At 39.0% G+C, this 17540-nt stretch overlaps 1 protein-coding gene across 2 annotated transcripts; it reads left to right on the top strand.

Moving 5' to 3' along the window:
• Positions 1-3733: 3733 nt before the first annotated feature.
• cysltr2b (cysteinyl leukotriene receptor 2b) lies at positions 3734-13248 on the top strand. 2 transcript variants are annotated; one of them, XM_051863923.1, is made up of 3 exons: positions 3735-3897; positions 10814-10850; positions 11158-13248. In XM_051863923.1, exon 3 carries the CDS (start codon positions 11174-11176, stop codon positions 12209-12211), a length of 1038 nt encoding a protein of 345 aa, XP_051719883.1. In that variant the 5' UTR covers positions 3735-3897; positions 10814-10850; positions 11158-11173; the 3' UTR covers positions 12212-13248. The 2 variants fall into 2 exon arrangements, with proteins under 2 accessions (XP_051719881.1, XP_051719883.1); XM_051863921.1 differs by lacking the exon at positions 10814-10850 and having other exon boundaries at positions 3734-3897.
• The last annotated feature ends 4292 nt before the right edge of the window (positions 13249-17540 follow it).

Consider the following 17540-nt stretch of genomic DNA (forward strand, 5'->3'; position numbering starts at 1 on the left):
AAGCTCCCGGTTGCCTACATCATAATTGCGCTCTGCTGCCGACAACTTTCTGGAGTAGAACGCACACGGGTACATTTTTGCTGGATTACCTTGGCGCTGTGAGATTATAGCCCCGATGCCCGTGCTGGAGGCGTCGACCTCGACCACGAATGGGAGTTCTGGGTCTGGGTGGCGGAGAATGGGTGCAGAGGTGAACCGCTCCTTCAGAGCTTGAAAAGCGTGCACTGCTTCGTGGGTCCAGGAGAGGCGTGTGGTTTGTCGCTTAGTCATGGAAGTTAGAGGCGCCGCAATACCACTGAAGTTTCGAATGAATCGCCTGTAGAAGTTGGCGAACCCCAGGAATCGTTGCAGTTCTTTCAGTGTGTGTGGTTGCGGCCACTCCAGCACCGCCCTTACTTTGCTGTCGTCCATCGCCACCCCCTCCTGACTGATGACATAGCCCAGAAATGAAGTAGAAGTACGATGGAACTCACATTTCTCTGCTTTGGCATACAATTTGTGCTGGATGAGCCGCTGCAGAACGGCCCGGACATGTTGGACGTGTTCCTCGAAGGTTTTGGAGTATATGAGGATGTCGTCGATGTAGACGATGACCCAGCGATTAAGCATATCCCGAAAGACGTCATTGATGAATGATTGGAAGACGGAGGGACTGTTGGACAGCCCGAACGGCATAACAAGGGTCTCATAGTGGCCGGTGGCAGTGGAGAAGGCCGTCTTCCATTCGTCACCCTCTCTGATGCGAATCAGGTTGTAAGCGCACCGGAGATCTAGTTTAGTGAAGTGCTTGGCTTGCCTTAGCTGTTCCAGGGCTGCGGGGACCAATGGCAGAGGGTAACGAAACTTAACGGTGATATCGTTCAGTCCACGGTAGTCTATGCAGGGTCGAAGACTGCCGTCCTTCTTTTTGACAAAGAAGAAGCCAGATGCTGCCGGAGATGTCGAGGGTCGGATGAACCCCTTGGCCAGTTCTTCCTCAATGTATGCTTTCATGGCTGCTGATTCTGGTTGAGACAGGGGAAATATTCGGCCCTTGGGGGGCGTGGTACCTGGAAGCAGATCGATGGCGCAGTCACTGGAACAGTGAGGAGGTAATTCGGTCGACTTGCTTTTGCTGAAAGCAACCGCCAGATCGGCATACTCAGCGGGAATGTCGGGCTCGTCAGGGTTGGGCTCGTGAACTGAGACGGCCTGGACTGGTATGGGAGTGATCTGTTTCAGACAGCGCTCTGAAACAGCATACTTAGCGGGAATGTCGGGCTCGTCAGGGTTGGGCTCGTGAACTGAGACGGCCTGGACTGGTATGGGAGTGATCTGTTTCAGACAGTGCTCGTGACAGATGGCGTCCCACTGAACGATCTGGCCCTCCTTCCAGGAAATGAGCGGGTTATGAGTTCTGAGCCACGGGAGACCAAGGATAACTGGATTGTTGGGTGAGTGAATTACGTGGAATCGGATGCGTTCTTGGTGAAGTACTCCCACTTGCAGTGTGAGTTCAGCGGTGATGTGCGCCATCCTTCCTCCTCCGATGGGTCTCCCATCTAGCGCCTCCACTGTTAATGGAGAATTGCAGTCCGTTAATGCGATGTTGTGTTCACGGATGAATGTGTCTGACATGAAGTTACCCGCAGCCCCAGAGTCCAAAAGTGCGTGCGTAGTTATACATAGATCATTCACTGTTACTTGAATGGGTATTTTGAGGCAGTTGATGGGATAGTCGGTGGAGAGTGGAGGACTCACCGCTTTCGGGTTGGATGGATTGGGTCGGATGGGGCAGTTGATCTTGACGTGGCCTGCTTGGCCGCAATACAAACACAAGTGAAGCGGTCGTCTCCTCTCCCTCTCCTCTGGACGAAGCGGGGTGTATCCGAGTTGCATGGGTTCAGACGTGGGAGTGGTCAGAGTGGGCAGACGGGCTGAGCGACGAGACCGGAGGAGATTATCGATGTGAATGGCCAGCTCAATGAAGTTGAGTGATTTTCCCTCGTCGCGGCATGCGAGCTCGGCTTGAAGCTCTAGTGACAGAGCTCTAGTCTAGAAGCCCTTGCGAAACAACAGTTTCAGCGTGTCTTCGACCCAGTTTGTTTGTGCGGCGAGGGTTCGGAAGCTGAGAGCGTATTCGGCGGCTGTGTTTTTACCTTGACTCAGCGACAGCAGTTGATCTCCCGCGCTCTTGCCTCCCTCAGGATGGTTGAAGACCTCTTTGAAGTTTTGCAGGAAAGCCGAGAAGGTGGGAAATACAGACCATCCTCTCTCCATACGGCCGTGGCCCAATCCAGCGCTCGTCCCGTCAACAGAGAGCAGACCAAGGAAATCCGACTGAACTTGGTGGGATAGAGAGTGGGTTGTTGATTGATGAACAGCGAGCATTGTAGAAGAAAACCCTTACATCTCGCGGGGGTTCCGTCAAACTTCCCTGGGAGTGCGAGGCGTGGATTTACGGCGGGAACGGCCGTGAAGGCCTGGCTGGCGGGAGTCGCTGGCGGCGGCGTGGCGGCCTCGGCGGCGTCGAATCGAAGACTCTGTAGAGTTCTCACCAGCTCCTCGGTAAGAGAAGTCAATCGATTCAGTTGGTGTTGATGTACCGCGAGCTGGTTGGCCTGGGCGGACAGCTCAGTGGAGATCTGCATGATTGCTGCTGGATCGCTGTTCGGCGAAGTCTTCTGTAATGAAGGGTCGGCAGAATGGGGATCCATTTGCAGCTTTATTTAGAATAAACACCAAGGCAGACAGGGGCAAAGGCAAAGACATAAACAGGAACAGGCAATGGTCGAGGCAGGCGGCAGACAAACAGTATCGGGTCACAGGCGGAGATCAGGGCAGGCGGCAAGCAAACACAGTCCAGTATACAGGCAAGGTTCAGGGCAGGCAGCAGAGAATCACAATGGGTAAACAGTCCAACAGTAACAGAATAAACAGTCCACAAGAAAACGCTCAGAAAATGATCACCGGGGCAAATCAAGACTTCGCAGTGAGTGTGTGTGTGTGTGGCTTAAATAGTGTGAGCGTGATGGGGTGCAGGTGTGCGCAATCAGTCCCAGGAATGAGGGCCTATGGGAAACGTAGTCCGAATGGGAACAGTCAATATTCAGGTGATGGCTCCCTCCGGTGGTGCGGAGGAGGAGGCGAGGGAGCCACATTCGTGACAGGTTTAATCATCAAAAACTCAAAGTATTATGTTATTTGAACCACATTAAAGGATTAGTCCACTTTAAAATGAAAATTACCCCAAGCTTTACTCACCATCAAGCCATCCTAGGTGTATATGACTTTCTTCTTTCAGATGAATACAATCGGAGTAATATTAATAATCACCCTGATGCTCCAAAACTTAATAAAGGCAGTGCATGGAAACTACCTGTTTGAAGCTCGAAAAAAAGTGCATCCATCCATCATAAACATACCCCACATGGCTCTGGGGGTTAATAAAGGTCTTCTGAAGCAAAGCAATGCGTTTGTGTAATAAAAATATTTAACACGTTATGAAGTAAAATTACTAGCTTCCGCCAGACCGCCTTCCGTATTCACTGACGTCGCATCAGTTATGCTTGTTTCGTAAGTTGAATACAGAAGGCGTAGGAATGTTGTGATAACAAATCATGAAAATATGTTTTTACAGTGTGATAACCAAAAACTAAGAAGATTGAAGAATCTATCTATCTATCTATCTATCTATCTGTATACTGGATATGCTTATATGCACATAACACTTCTGATACTTCAAGCAAAAGATCAGGACTGACTGGGTGTGTCTGTAGTCTGTGAAATCGAGTCATTTCTCTGGAGCAGCAGTCGTGTAGAGTCATGCCTTTTTACGGCTTCATCTCTCCAGTCTTCCTGCTGTATAGGATTTAGCTTATATTTGTGGTAATTGGAATTTTTGGAACTTCTTCACAGGTACGTGCATTAGATGTTTCAATGGACTATTGATAGTGAAGCATATACTGTTATTTTACCATATGTATTATTATAATTTATTATAATGATATTGCTGTTAAAAATATCTCTTTGTAGACGGTGCTAGAGGATTTATCTCTTCCCCTAGGCAGACATGGCAAACCAGACAAATTATCTAAAAAATGTGTTCCTTATGGGTCTTTGCTCAATAATATACAGTATGTATATGTTCAAATGCTGTGTTTGGTTTTTTTTTAAGGTCACATTTAAGTTATCAAGACTTTGAATTAAACAGGCTGTTTTTAACAACATCAACAGCTGTAACTGAAAAAAAGATCCTAACATTCCTTTGTTTGCATAAATTTGCCCATCTTCCTCGTTTTTCTTTGCATGTCAGTACAAATTCATACAGTTTGTGATCAGTCATGGTTGAGTTCTTTGGGTTGCTGCACTGAAATATGCTATTCTTACTCAAACTCAGTGCTTAATTTGCCTCGGGCACTAAGTACATTTTACTGCAGATATCAGATGTACATTTTTCTAATCTATTTGACCTTAGATAATAAATACCAGATTCTGTTATAAAATGAACATTTATCCAACTAATGAATAGAGGATGGTTTTGTCTGTTTAGAAATCAAACACAGTTATACAGAAATACAAATAAGAAAATGATTATTTATTTATTTAGATATGTCCAACAGTGGACACAAATGATGAGCATTTCCACTACATTGCAAATGATGTTCTGCATTCAACAGTAATCTGTGGTGGAAATGACTCACGGAAATGACAATTAACATTTTGGAATAAAAAAATGGCCAACCCCTTTGTTTTTCTTATGGTAAATCTCATAACTATCATTTTATGTATCCTAAATACACACATTTAAGCAATATTTTATTTATTTATTTTTTTTTTTTCATAATTCGACAAAGCTGTAAATAAAACAAAGATAATTGGAGTACATTTTACAAGAAAAATACTAACATTTCATGTTTAAATTCAGTGTGTTACTTGCAGATTCTTTGTAAAATGTACGAGCAATTTCTGAGGGAAAAATGTTTCTTCAACATTTCATAGCTTCATTGGAAACTATGCACAATATAAAATATTTTGATCTCAAGTGACATTTACCTTGATTTTTCTTTCTTTTCTTCACACATCTTTGGTAAAACCTTTATTAAGAGCTAAATTGTTTGTGATGGAAATGATGTCACAACTGAGGGACAGTTTTTGAAAAAATAATGTAAATCATCTTCACATATGTTTATTTCAACCTTTGTTTAGATAATCATTTACATATGAAATTCATACTGTATTATGAATTTTCACAGTGTCAGGTCTGGGACAAGGGTAAACAAATTCTATACACAGAAGACATTAGAAAAAGATCTAAAAAAAAAAAACCCCTCTGCTTTCAAAGTTAGTTCTCGCAGTTGCTCGTTTTTTTTTTTTTTGTTTGTTTGTTTTTTGTTTTTTTAAAACAGTCTTAACAATCTCTAAACTGTAAGTGCAATTTTCACAATTTATTGTCATTGTTTCATAGGACATCACAACTCACAATGCATGTCAGAAAAATGAAGTAACTAATCATAAATATTTAATGCACACTTCATTGTATCAGTTAAATGTCCAATGCTACCAAAATAAAAATTTGTTTTGTCATTGTGTGAGCCATATTGGTCAAAATATATAGATGTTTTTTCACCAGTCAACCCTGGAAATATTTGTTATATAAAAATGTCAATTTTCACTGCTGTTTTTGTTGACAGTGACACTGACTGCTATACAAGAATGTCAGTTTTGTCTAGCTGAACACTGTTGTGTATCACGCTGAGCTTTTAGATACAGACTTCAATAGTAGGTAAAAGTTTACTGGGAAAAGTCAATACTGTAGCACACAGAAAAACAATATGCTCATTTGTATGTATACAGTATATTTATTTTTCTAGCAATGTGCAACATGTAAACATAAAATTCACATTTGCATGTTCATTTTTACATGTCATATATAGTGAACAGAGAACTGCCACAAAATGACATCCAGGAAAGCTCTACTGTATATAATTCCAAACTTGATTGGCTGATTGGACTGTGATTCCATTTCACTCTATGGCAGGTCATTTGCCAGTTTAGCAGACATCACATACGTTCCATATCATAGACACATTTATGTTTGACTGAAATTGATAACTGAATGGATCATTTTGCATGTAGGAGGCTCACACAATGAAAGAATGTTTAGAAGAGAATCAACAAGCCATGTGCTTTTAGTTATTGTGCAAATTGTAGACAATTGTACTTACTTGCCAAAAAATGTGCAATTTGCTTAAACAATTAAGAAATTCAAATCTGGTGTGAACACGAAACTAAAGGCCAGTATTATCTCAACAGGGCAAATTAGACCACAAACCCATAAAAGCGCCGATGGGAAATGACTAAAAGTTCTGCGGGTGATTTACTGACAATGTGCAAACTAAAGTGGTGTGACGTGTAGGCAAGTATGGTGTCCTGTACTCTGAATTTGTGCTCTGTATTTCACTCATCCAAGTGCACACACACAGCAGTGACACACACCGTGAACACACACCCAAAGCAAGCTATTTTTCGCCACTCAGGGAGTGATTGGGGGTTTGGTGCCTTGCTCAAGGGCACCTCAGGTATGGGTAATGAGAGTGGAAAAGAATGCTGTTGTTCATTCACTCCCACCACCTACATTTCCTGCTGGTACTGAGACTCGAACCTGCGACCTTTGAGTTACAAGTCCGACTCCAAAGACCAAAGACCATTAGGCCACAACTGCTTAACTGAAAAAATGTAATTAATTAAAATGAAAATTAAATCAAAGAACACAGACACCAAATGTCAAGTGCTTAAACGTTTAGTTTACTTCAGAATTAAAATTTCCTGATAATTTACTCACCCCCATGTCATCCAAGATGTTTATGTCTTTCTTTCTTCAGTCAAAAAGAAATTATGGTTTTTGAGGAAAACATTCCAGGATTTTTCTCCATTTAGTGGACTTCAACAGCTACCAACGGGTTGAAGGTCCAAATTGCAGTTTAAATGCAGCTTCAAAGGGCTCTACGTGATCTCAGCTGGGAAATAAGGGTCCTATCTAGCAAAACAATCTGTCACTTTCTAAAAAAAATGTAAATTTATATACTTTTTAACCACAAATGCTCGTCTTGCACTAGCTCTGCGATGCGCCACACATTATGAAATCACGTTGGAAAGGTCACGCGTGACAAGTGTTTACAAAGCGAATGTGCAAAGACTCAGTCAAACAGCCTTTACAAGAAAAAGGTAAAACAACAATGTCGGACAATTTTGAAGTTGGAGGAGAAAATGAGTTTTTCGCCTTACCGCGGTACTTCCGTGTACGTCACGTGACCTTTCCAATGTGATTATATAATGCATGACGCATCACAGAGCTAGTGCACGACAAGCATTTGTGGTTAAAAAGAATTTAATTTATTTATTTTTTTTTGAAAACCACCGCTAGATAAGACCCTTATTCCTCGGCTGGGATCATGTAGAGCCCCTTTGAAGCTGCATTGAAACTGCAATTTGGACCTTCAACCCGTTGTACCCGGTGAAGTCTACTATATGGAGAAGAATCCCGCAATGTTTTCCTCAAAACCTTAATTTCTTTTCGACTGAAGAAAGAAAGACATAAACATCTTGGATGACATGGGGGTAAGTAAATTATCAGGAAATTTTAATTCTGAAGTGAACTAATCCTTTAATTAAAATGACAATTATATTAAAGAACACAGATGCAGAATGTCAAGTGCTTTAGACAAGCTTTTTTGGGGGGGGGGTGTAAAGTCCCTCTGCGGTGAAAATCAAGTTTTAATGTTGTTTATATGCCTATGTGGTGTTGCTTTAAGAAAAAGGATTTTCTCCTTAAAATGGCAGTGTAACAAAGACAGCCCCACAAACACAATTTCCTACTGTCACAAACCTGTAACCAATTCCGTCAAATTGCGGGGCTTTTCTCCACTGACTTTCTATGATGGGGTGTCCAATCCTGATCCTGAAGGGTCAACGTCCAGCACACTTTAGCTCCAACCTGTTCCAAAACACTTGCTTGGAAGTTTCTAGTGGCTCTGTTTGAAATAATTTCCTATACTCTCATTCACTATTCTCTACATTAATGCACTAATGTAGTTCATTTGAGGGAGTGAATGAAAATGCTTGAGCAAATCCGGACACTGACTGCGCCGGAAGGGCTGTCACACTTATATATTTTGTGCTTGCTGTTTAATAATCCCTTGAAACTGGCAACTCCAGTAGTAATGAAAAGATTTATCTTGATCTCTGTTATGGAAACTAGCATGTATAAACCTTAATTAAACAATTTAATAATCAAATAAAATATATGATACTATGCTGTAGCCACATTGGACCAGCGGTTTGGAAAATGGATGGATGGATGATTCAGGTGCGGGCTTCATCTTCTGGCGAGACGTGGGAATTCATTCGGCATGACCCTCACAGTGCATTATGGGTATTCTATAGCTGTTAGGTGTGTTGGACTTGAAGTGGCGCTGCATAGACGAATCGCTGAGATTCGAGAGTGATTCGAAAGTATACAGTGTTCACTGTAAAAAGTAATATACATATATCCATAAAACAGATTACAAGCAATATTATTACTTCATTCAATTACTTCTATTATTAATTCAACAAGTAGAATTGAGTTAGAATTAATCCAAGGAAAGAGAAACACATGAATTAACAGAGGTTTAGATGTTGATGTTGATTTTATTGAAAATGTTTGATCACCATTGTGGTGATCAGTGTTTCATTTAGTTGGGCAGTTTGGCTCTTTGCTTTTTATGTCAGTTTGTGGTTTTTGTAATGGTGTTTGCTAATTTTACACATTTTGAATGGTTGGCTTTTAAGGAATTAATTTGATTAATTCTAACTCAATTCTTATATGTTGAATTTAATTAAAAATATTGCTTGTAATCTGTTGCCACAATTTTATTGAGTAGATAGAGCGCATGACTTTTTACAGTGCTGTCTACTTTGATGTCATACACTGATCTGTCTGTGCAGCACCACAAGTCCAACACACCTGTTGAGCTTTCATCGGTTGTACGTAGTGGTTCAACGGATCACAAAACTCACGGTTCGGATCATATCACGGTTATTAAGTCACGGATCGGATCATTTTTCGGATCAGCACAAAAAAAAAAAAAATTAGGGGGTGGGGGGTAACTTTCCATTTATTACTTAGCCCACTTTAACTACTCCGATACCACAGCAGAAACTACTAGCCTAACTAATACATTACTAAAGGCAAGTGAACAGACTGTAAAAAGAACAAATACTGTACACCAATTACAAGCATAGATAAATACATCATAAAGTTACAAATAAAGTATAAGTTCTAACTGTAGTATTAATTTTCGTGTACAGAAATGTAGTAATTTAATGTAAAATGACACTGTTCACTGTACAAATTTAATATAGATTAATCTTTGTTAAAGCTGTGTTTTGCTGTTTGATTTACATGACAGACAACAGCAGGTATTTATAGGTTGCTGTCACTTTAAGAGTAAGACTCCATGCACGCACACATCTGATAGATACACATCCGAATTCTCACCTTGTTCACTTAAGACATAACCGAATGTGTTTACGAGAATACTTGCCGAGAGAGGTATTTTGACTGACATAATGCGTGTATGTGTCCATCCAAGTGCATTTAAGACGCGAAAGAGAAATAATAATAATAATAATAATAATAATAATGGGAAATCTTTATTTCATACTGTAGTTTCACAGTGTGAGTAAATCAGAGCTATGCATCTTCTCTCTCTCTCTCTCTCTCTCTCTCTCTCTCTCTCTCTCTCTGTGTGTGTGTGCGCGCGAGACTTGTATGTATGTGCGTCTGTGCGCACCGATAACAGCGTGGCGTGCGATGCCGAATTAAATCCTCTTTTGCCTCTTCTAGCGCTGGAATAGTTTTATATTTAATGTTTAAACTAGCAAGACAAAACACGTGCACATGATAACTTTTCACTCTATTGCGGTTAAACTTGCAATTGATCCGCGAATAACATGCGTGCCGAACCGTGGTGCTTGGTCCATACGGATCACGGATCAACAACGATCCGTTTAACCACTAGTTGTACGGTGCATTATGGGATTGAATGAGTGAACTCAATAACATCCATGATTTCGGACACCAGATGGCTATCCCCTCAAATAGTGCCCTATTTAAGGGTATAGGTGGTGATTTCGAACACAGCCAGTGAGTCTGAAGACCTTGATTAGCTGGTTCAGGTGTGTTTAATTAGGATTGGAGCTAAACTCTGAAGGACAGTGGCCCTTCAGGAGCAGGTTTGAACACCCCTGTTCTGTGATGTTCAAAAGCGTTTCTAAGGATGTTGATATTTAGAAGGCAGCTGTCCGACTCTAAGATGGCATTACAACACGTTGTAACATTAGCAACACATTATTAGCTGTTTGATAGCGTGGTCAAGCCAAAGGCTAATCATATGAATTACCGTTATGTGTCGGACGATGTAGAGAGTGAAACATGAAACGCATTACCAAACGCGTAAGTTCCATTCAAGCTATTTTAAGGCATGAAAGAGTCATTTTCGCGGGAAAAAATGTTTAAATATGTCATTTTGATGATCAAAGGTGAGTTTTAAAGGGATAGTTCACCTCAAAATGAAAATTGTCATCATTTACTCACCCTCATGTTGTTCCAAACCTGTATGAGTTTCTTTCTTTTGCTGAACAAAGAAGATATTTTGAAGAATGTTGGTAACCAGACATTTGCCGGAAGCCACTGACTTCCATAGTTTTTTCTTCTTCTATGGAAGTCAATGGCTTCTGTCATCTGCTTGAATACGATTTTCTTTAAAATCTCTTCTTTTGTGTTCAACAGAAGAAAGAAACTCAAACAGGTTTGGAACAACATGAGGGTGAGTAAATGATGACATTTTTTCCTCATCATTTTTGGGCGAACTATCCCTTGAACTTACTGTTTTGAGACAAATCATTTTCATTTGAAAATTTAGCCAAAGCAATTGAGGAAAAACTGTATATGATAAAGGCATTGTAAAAAGATTGCAAAATAAAGTTGAAAATCTGTTTTAATCAAAATCCACCCTTGGAACATAGTGATTGAACTTGAACAAACAACCATTAGGCTGTCTAATTTGAAAATGATTGAAATTCGTATCAATCATAAATGTTATCTCTTTGATTTACTGTATGTCTTGTTCACAGAATTCCCAACCCAACCATGGGGCATCTGAATGAAGGGAATAACACGAACTGCTCCATCAGTGAATTCAAGCGCACCGTCTACCCAGTTGCCTATCTGTTCATCTTTTCCCTTGGGCTTATTGGAAACCTCATGTCCCTGTTTTTCTTCATTTCCTCTTCATTGAGAAGAAAAGCATATTTTTCCCCAGTCAATATCCTCATGCTCAATCTTCTTCTATCTGATCTGATGATGGTGTGCTCGTTGCCCTTCCGAGCTGCTTACTATCTCATGGAATCCGACTGGGCCTTCGGAGACGTCACCTGTCGGATCATGTCCTACGTCTTCTACATCAACATGTACGGCAGCGTCTACTTCCTCATGGTTCTGAGCATGGTACGCTTTGTTGCCATCGTGAAGCCGTTCACATACGTGCGCTGGCAAAATTCTCGGAGAGCCTGGACGATAAGCATCGTCATCTGGCTGATTGTGTCCCTGACGTCCATCCCGCTTCTGGGAGCTGGAACTTCGATTGAGTCTGGACGAATCAAATGCCTGGAACTGAACCAGTCCCATTTGAAGACCATTATCATGTTGAATCGATGCGTCTTGTTTTTAGGCTTTGTTATGCCCTTCACGGTCATCTCGGTCTGTTACATTTTTGCGGCCTTGTATCTGCTAAAGCTCAAGAAGACCAGGCAGAATCAAAGATCTCAGTTGAATCACAAGAAGTCCTGTTCTCTCGTGATCATAGTTCTGCTGATTTTCCTCGCGTGCTTTATGCCGTATCACGTCGTCCGAACTCTGTTTTTGGAGGCGGAGATGGATATTAGTAACAAAGGTTACGGAGAGTCCTGCCATTATATTCAAAGCCTGAGAAAGGCCGCGGTCATCACACACTGTCTGGCTTCGGGAAACAGTTGCCTGGATCCGCTGCTTTTCTTTTTCGTAGGGGAAAACTTTATTAGCTTTTGGAGACAGCATACACCCAGAAGACAGAGTTGTATAATTGAGCAGAATGTGAAAGTGTCAGAGAAGATAAACAACGATATAGAGCGACGATTCAGACGGATATAGAGTGTTTGGAACCTGTCGGGACTTGAGAGGGAAATTCCTAAAAAAAAAAAACTATATCTGTGTTGGATCTGTGGTCCCATGCTGGAAGAACTCGATTAACCTCCAGTAAGCCACAATAGCTTTGTTTCCATTCAAAGTTGTGAACTGAACTAATGTGAATATTGCATAAAACATTATAATAGCGAATAAATCAGTGTTTGTGTAATTTACCAAATCCTTGTGAGGACAGACTTCGGCTCTGGAATTTCAGAATGACTAAAACAACTCAAATATTACTTAAATATTTATAATATCTCAGTTGTTTCTCCTAGAGATTAAATCGAGCCTTCTGCTTTTCGGATGTTTCTCCTGAGGAAAAAGATGTGTTTTAGACAATGTCTCACAATGTCTAAATTTTATTGTATGTCAACATTGGCTAATTTTTTTCTTTTTTTTTTTTTTTTTTACAGATAGATAACCCCAAAATCAACCTATTAACTTTTATTGTATGGAAAAAAACGTTTCCTTTGTGTTTTTGAGTGTACTATCCCTTTAAGGTATTAAAGGTATTTTAAGGTATTATCAGTGAATTTTGAGTCAAAATGGATTTTTAAACAAAACAAAATTGTCCTGAGCTATAAAAAGATACTTAATACCCTTCTAGAAAACATACACTAGTAATTTATTGTATTTTTGTAAAGACTTACTTGACAGAAAGTGCTCACATGTGTACAGTTCAGTTAAAGTACAGATTTAGTACTGGTAATATATTTCCCAGTCAAAAGTTTTGATGTCTATCACTTATTGTTCATGTCATAATGTTGTAAATGTTTCAAAGATTGTTTTTACTGCTTCTATCTATCTATCTATCTATTCAATGTAACATAACTGTAAATAATACAATATTTCTGAAACTGATCTGCCTATCTATGAAATAATTAGTATTCTAATTATTTCTCATTATGCAGTTGTTTATGATATGATTTTTTTTTTTACTACAACTGTTATAATTGTATTAAATGTATTAATTATATGTGTGTCATAAATCTATGATTATAAAAAAATTATAGCAACATTTTGTGTGATTACTGCACCTATAGGTGAGGTTCTTTTTTAATCCACCCGTGTTTTATTGCTTGATTGCCCCATGTTATAGAATTATTTCCAAATTACAATTGTTTACTTAACTAAGGCTGGACTCAAGCTGAATTTGGAGGAACTGTCCAAACATCAACAATATATTCTGCTGTTCTGCTGTGCACAGGTTAAAAAAAAAAAGTTATATCAGATATATCATATTTATAAATATTGTGTTTACTGAAAAGCAAAAATTTTTCAATACAACATCTGGAAGTATTACAAAAGCAAAATATTCACCGGTTAAACCAGCTGGTCGAAATGCTTGAATATTAGCTGTAACAGCATCAGTGTTCTTTTATATCATGAATCAGATAAATGCACAACAAGTTTCACTTTTGCACACCAACCCGCCAAAAGGAAATTCTGATTTTACCTTGTATCACTTGAATTCCTCAAAACATTAGCTGCAGCTCCACCTGCAGGGCGCATCTTATCATCACTTCATAGATCCCTCCCGTTTTTAGAAGACTCAAAAATGAACCTCAGTGTGAAACTAGTCTGTTTTTGAAATGGTTACAGTTTTTCTTAGTCGCTTTGGTACATTTCTCCTTAACATTTGCAAACCAGTTCATTTCTCGAAACAATTCGTACAAACAGCACCACACAATGGTCTACCTGCAAAAGCCTGTTGGCCTAATAGTAAATATTATAGTGTTTTTGAACCATACTATAGTAAAGTACTTGAATTAATTCGTTGTGGTAATTCTATAGTTGCTGTGGTAATATAACAACTATAGTAATATAAACAAATTACTTTACCCAATACTGTACTAAGTTTTCTACAACTATAGGGTATATTATACTACAATAGTCTACTAAAGTGAACTATTTATTACAGTTAATCAGTTCACTATAGTTAATACTACAGTATGTTGTAGATTTCTTTAACAAAGTGTTGTAAATACTATAATATATACAGTATACTACAATATACTATAGTATGGTTCAAAAACACTATAGTATTTACTATAAATTACTATAGTATTTTTTCATGTGGGTATAGAAAATATACTTAACGCATTATGACAACTAGTTCAACCATTTTGCATTTAATGACTTATGCAATGAGCTAATGCCTAGATGTTTTGAGGGGTAAGACTATTCAACAGGGAACCAGTATAGGCTAATTTTTAAGCAACATGACATAAGCAATTGATAACGTAGGAATCAGCAGACAACTGTAGCTATAATCAATTGCATGGATGTGCCAAAGCATTTGCAACTTGTTCAAAAGAAATTGCTTTTATGATGTGCACAGATGACTAGATGATGTGAAGTTTGAACAAGTAGTTTTGAGAATTTCAGGTGAGATCTGAGAAATGTACCAAAGAGACTGAGAAAAACGGCAACATTCATGATGCAGACGTCAGAGGCACGAGTTTACACGACGACATGGCGCCCTCTGCCGGTTCACATAAGCGGTCAACACTGACAGTTGAAGAAATGGTGCAGTTTTTACATCATTATCTCACTCATCAGTTTGTTACCATATTTCAGCAAAACAGGTAGATCTGAAATTAATTTAATACTTTTTATTACTTTATTAATTTAATTTTTAAAAGCCTTTGTTTACTGACTTTTTCAAGGCAGCATAAATGCAATCCAGTAATTTTCCATATAAATAATATATATATATATATATATGTATGTGTGTGTGTGTGTGTGTGTGTGTGTGTGTGTGTGTGTGTGTGAAAAAACACTGATTACCACAAAACTGACTCACCTTTGAAACATTGTGTTTGAAACATACAATACTGTACAGTACAATATACTACAACTTGTCAGCTTAAGTGGGCTTCTCTTTGTGTTCACAGTAATACATATATAGTAGTCAACATTTGAAGTGGATCAAAAAAGTTCATCAAAGTTGTCCTAAGAAGAAGGTTTTAGGATAATTTGATGAAAGGTTTTGATCCACTTCAAATATTGACTACTGTAATTTATCCCTGTGATCAAAACTGAGTTTTCAGCATCATTACTCTAGTCTACAGTGTCATGATCCTTCAGAAATCATTGTAATATGCTGATATGCTGCTCAAGAAACATTTATTATTATTATAAATGTTGACAACAGTTGTGCTGCTTCATATTTTTGAGGAAACTGTTTTTTTCAGGATTCTGTGATGAATATATGCACATGCACCCACATAAAGACACTCTCAGACATAAACTTGATTGCAAAATTCTATAGGATTTATTTAAAACAGTAATTTATACACTTCTCAACTCAGCTTTTTTGTGTGTTTGTGATGTGAAGTCTCTAAGTGGCATCTTAACTTGTTTAGCTTCTATGGCAAGCCGTTTTAGCTAAAATGTTCCCAGCATTACTTGTCTTGAAGGTGCAGTGAGCGATTTCTGAGAAACACTGTTGAAAGTGGATCGGACCGAGCACCAAAACAGACTTGTAGCCAATCAGCAGCAGGGGGTGTGTCCACTCATAATGGGGGAGGAGAGAGAGTGAGCAAGAGAGAGATTTGAAGAAAGACTGTAGAAAGAGAGATGGCTGAGAGACATTACAAAAGAGAAAAAGTCAGAGGAATATCACTGGAAAAAGAAGGGTTATGATCAGGTAAGAGCTTTACCCATGTTAATATTATAAAAGCTTTGCAGCGCTGGAGAGACTCAAGCGGGAGGGCCTGAAAATGGATGCTGAGGTTGCATTGTTTCTGCTGCATGTGGGAGTAAGATTGGTTTTGAGTGTGTGCTGCTGGCGACTAACAACTAACCTTTGCTTGCATACTTGTACTGTGTGTTGTTCGTTTGTCATCTTTGTTTTATTTTTCGCAAAGCTTTATTTTGTTTAGCTTCTGCTATGATAAAGAGACATCCAATTTTGCACTGCTTGTTAGTGCATTTTGGGGGCAGAGCAATGAAGGGAGGGGTGTGTTTGTTTTGGTTGATTTCAAATAACAACAGTGTTTCTCAGAAACCGCTTTAAACTTTAATCGCATTTTTCCTATAGTAACAATTCAGTTTGAGTGCACTACAATTAAATTCTTACTAGTAACAATTACAATTATTTTATCAGTAAAATAGTCCCATTCTTAAAAGAAAATAGCAACTTAAAAGCTACATGACATTTCTCACTACTGTGGTAGTAAGTAGCAAGGCACTGATAAAATTAGTCCTAAACATGAACGTTTTAAGGACAAAAACCTGACAAATGCCTTGAACAATGTCTTAAGGTGTGGTAACCATAGTATAAGTGGAATAATTGACTCCAGTCCATTGAATTATTCGAAAATATTGCACACCTGAGGTGGCATTTGAGTTTGCTTTCGCATCTTAATGCGCTTTTAAAGTATCAAGCACGACCTGTTCCTTATTTATGCATCCATGCTTCTTTATCACTCTAACGTGTCAATAACTAAAAGCAATTTGCCCACTGAAAGCTGAGTGGATATATTTACATGACACAATGTAAACAATATAAAAAAATGTATATTGTTTGACACTTTATATTGTAACAATGATAAACTATATTAACAATGGCTTGTAATTAAAAGACTACAAATAAAAAGCAATAAAATAAGACATCCATTAATGACTTTATCCATTGTTTACTGATAAGCAGGAAAGCTCTGATGTCTCTGACCTTAAAAATACAAACCCGATTCCAAAAAAGTTGGGACACTGTACAAATTGTGAATAAAAAAGGAATGCAATAATTGATAAATCTCATAAACTTATACTTTATTCACAATAGAATATAGATAACAGATCAAATGTTGAAAGTGAGACATTTTGAAATGTCATGCCAAATATTGGCTCATTTTGGATTTAATGAGAGCTACACATTCCAAAAAAGTTGGGACAGGTAGCAATAAGAGGCAGGACAAATGTTAAATGTACATATAAGGAACAGCTGGAAGACCAATTTGCAACTTATTAGGTCAATTGGCAACATGATTTGGTATAAAAAGAGCCTCTCAGAGTGGCAGTGTCTCTCAGAAGTCAAGATGGGCAGAGGATCACCAATTCCCCCAATGCTGCGGCGAAAAATAGTGGAGCAATATCAGAAAGGATATTCTCAGAGAAAAATTGCAAAGAGATGGAAGTTATCATCATCTACAGTGCATAATATCATCCAGAGATTCAGAGAATCTGGAACAATCTCTGTGCGTAAGGGTCAAGTCCGGAAAACCATACTGGATGCCCGTGATCTTTGGGCCCTTAGATGGCACTGCATCACATACAGGAATGCTACTGT

The sequence above is a fragment of the Ctenopharyngodon idella genome, chromosome 15 (genome assembly GCF_019924925.1).
Source record: "Ctenopharyngodon idella isolate HZGC_01 chromosome 15, HZGC01, whole genome shotgun sequence".
Classification (NCBI taxonomy): domain Eukaryota; kingdom Metazoa; phylum Chordata; class Actinopteri; order Cypriniformes; family Xenocyprididae; genus Ctenopharyngodon; species Ctenopharyngodon idella.

Bases quoted from the DNA above. Each gene is read 5' to 3' on its own strand.
- cysltr2b (XM_051863921.1), top strand. From the start codon at position 11,174: ATGGGGCATCTGAATGAAGGGAATAACACGAACTGCTCCATCAGTGAA.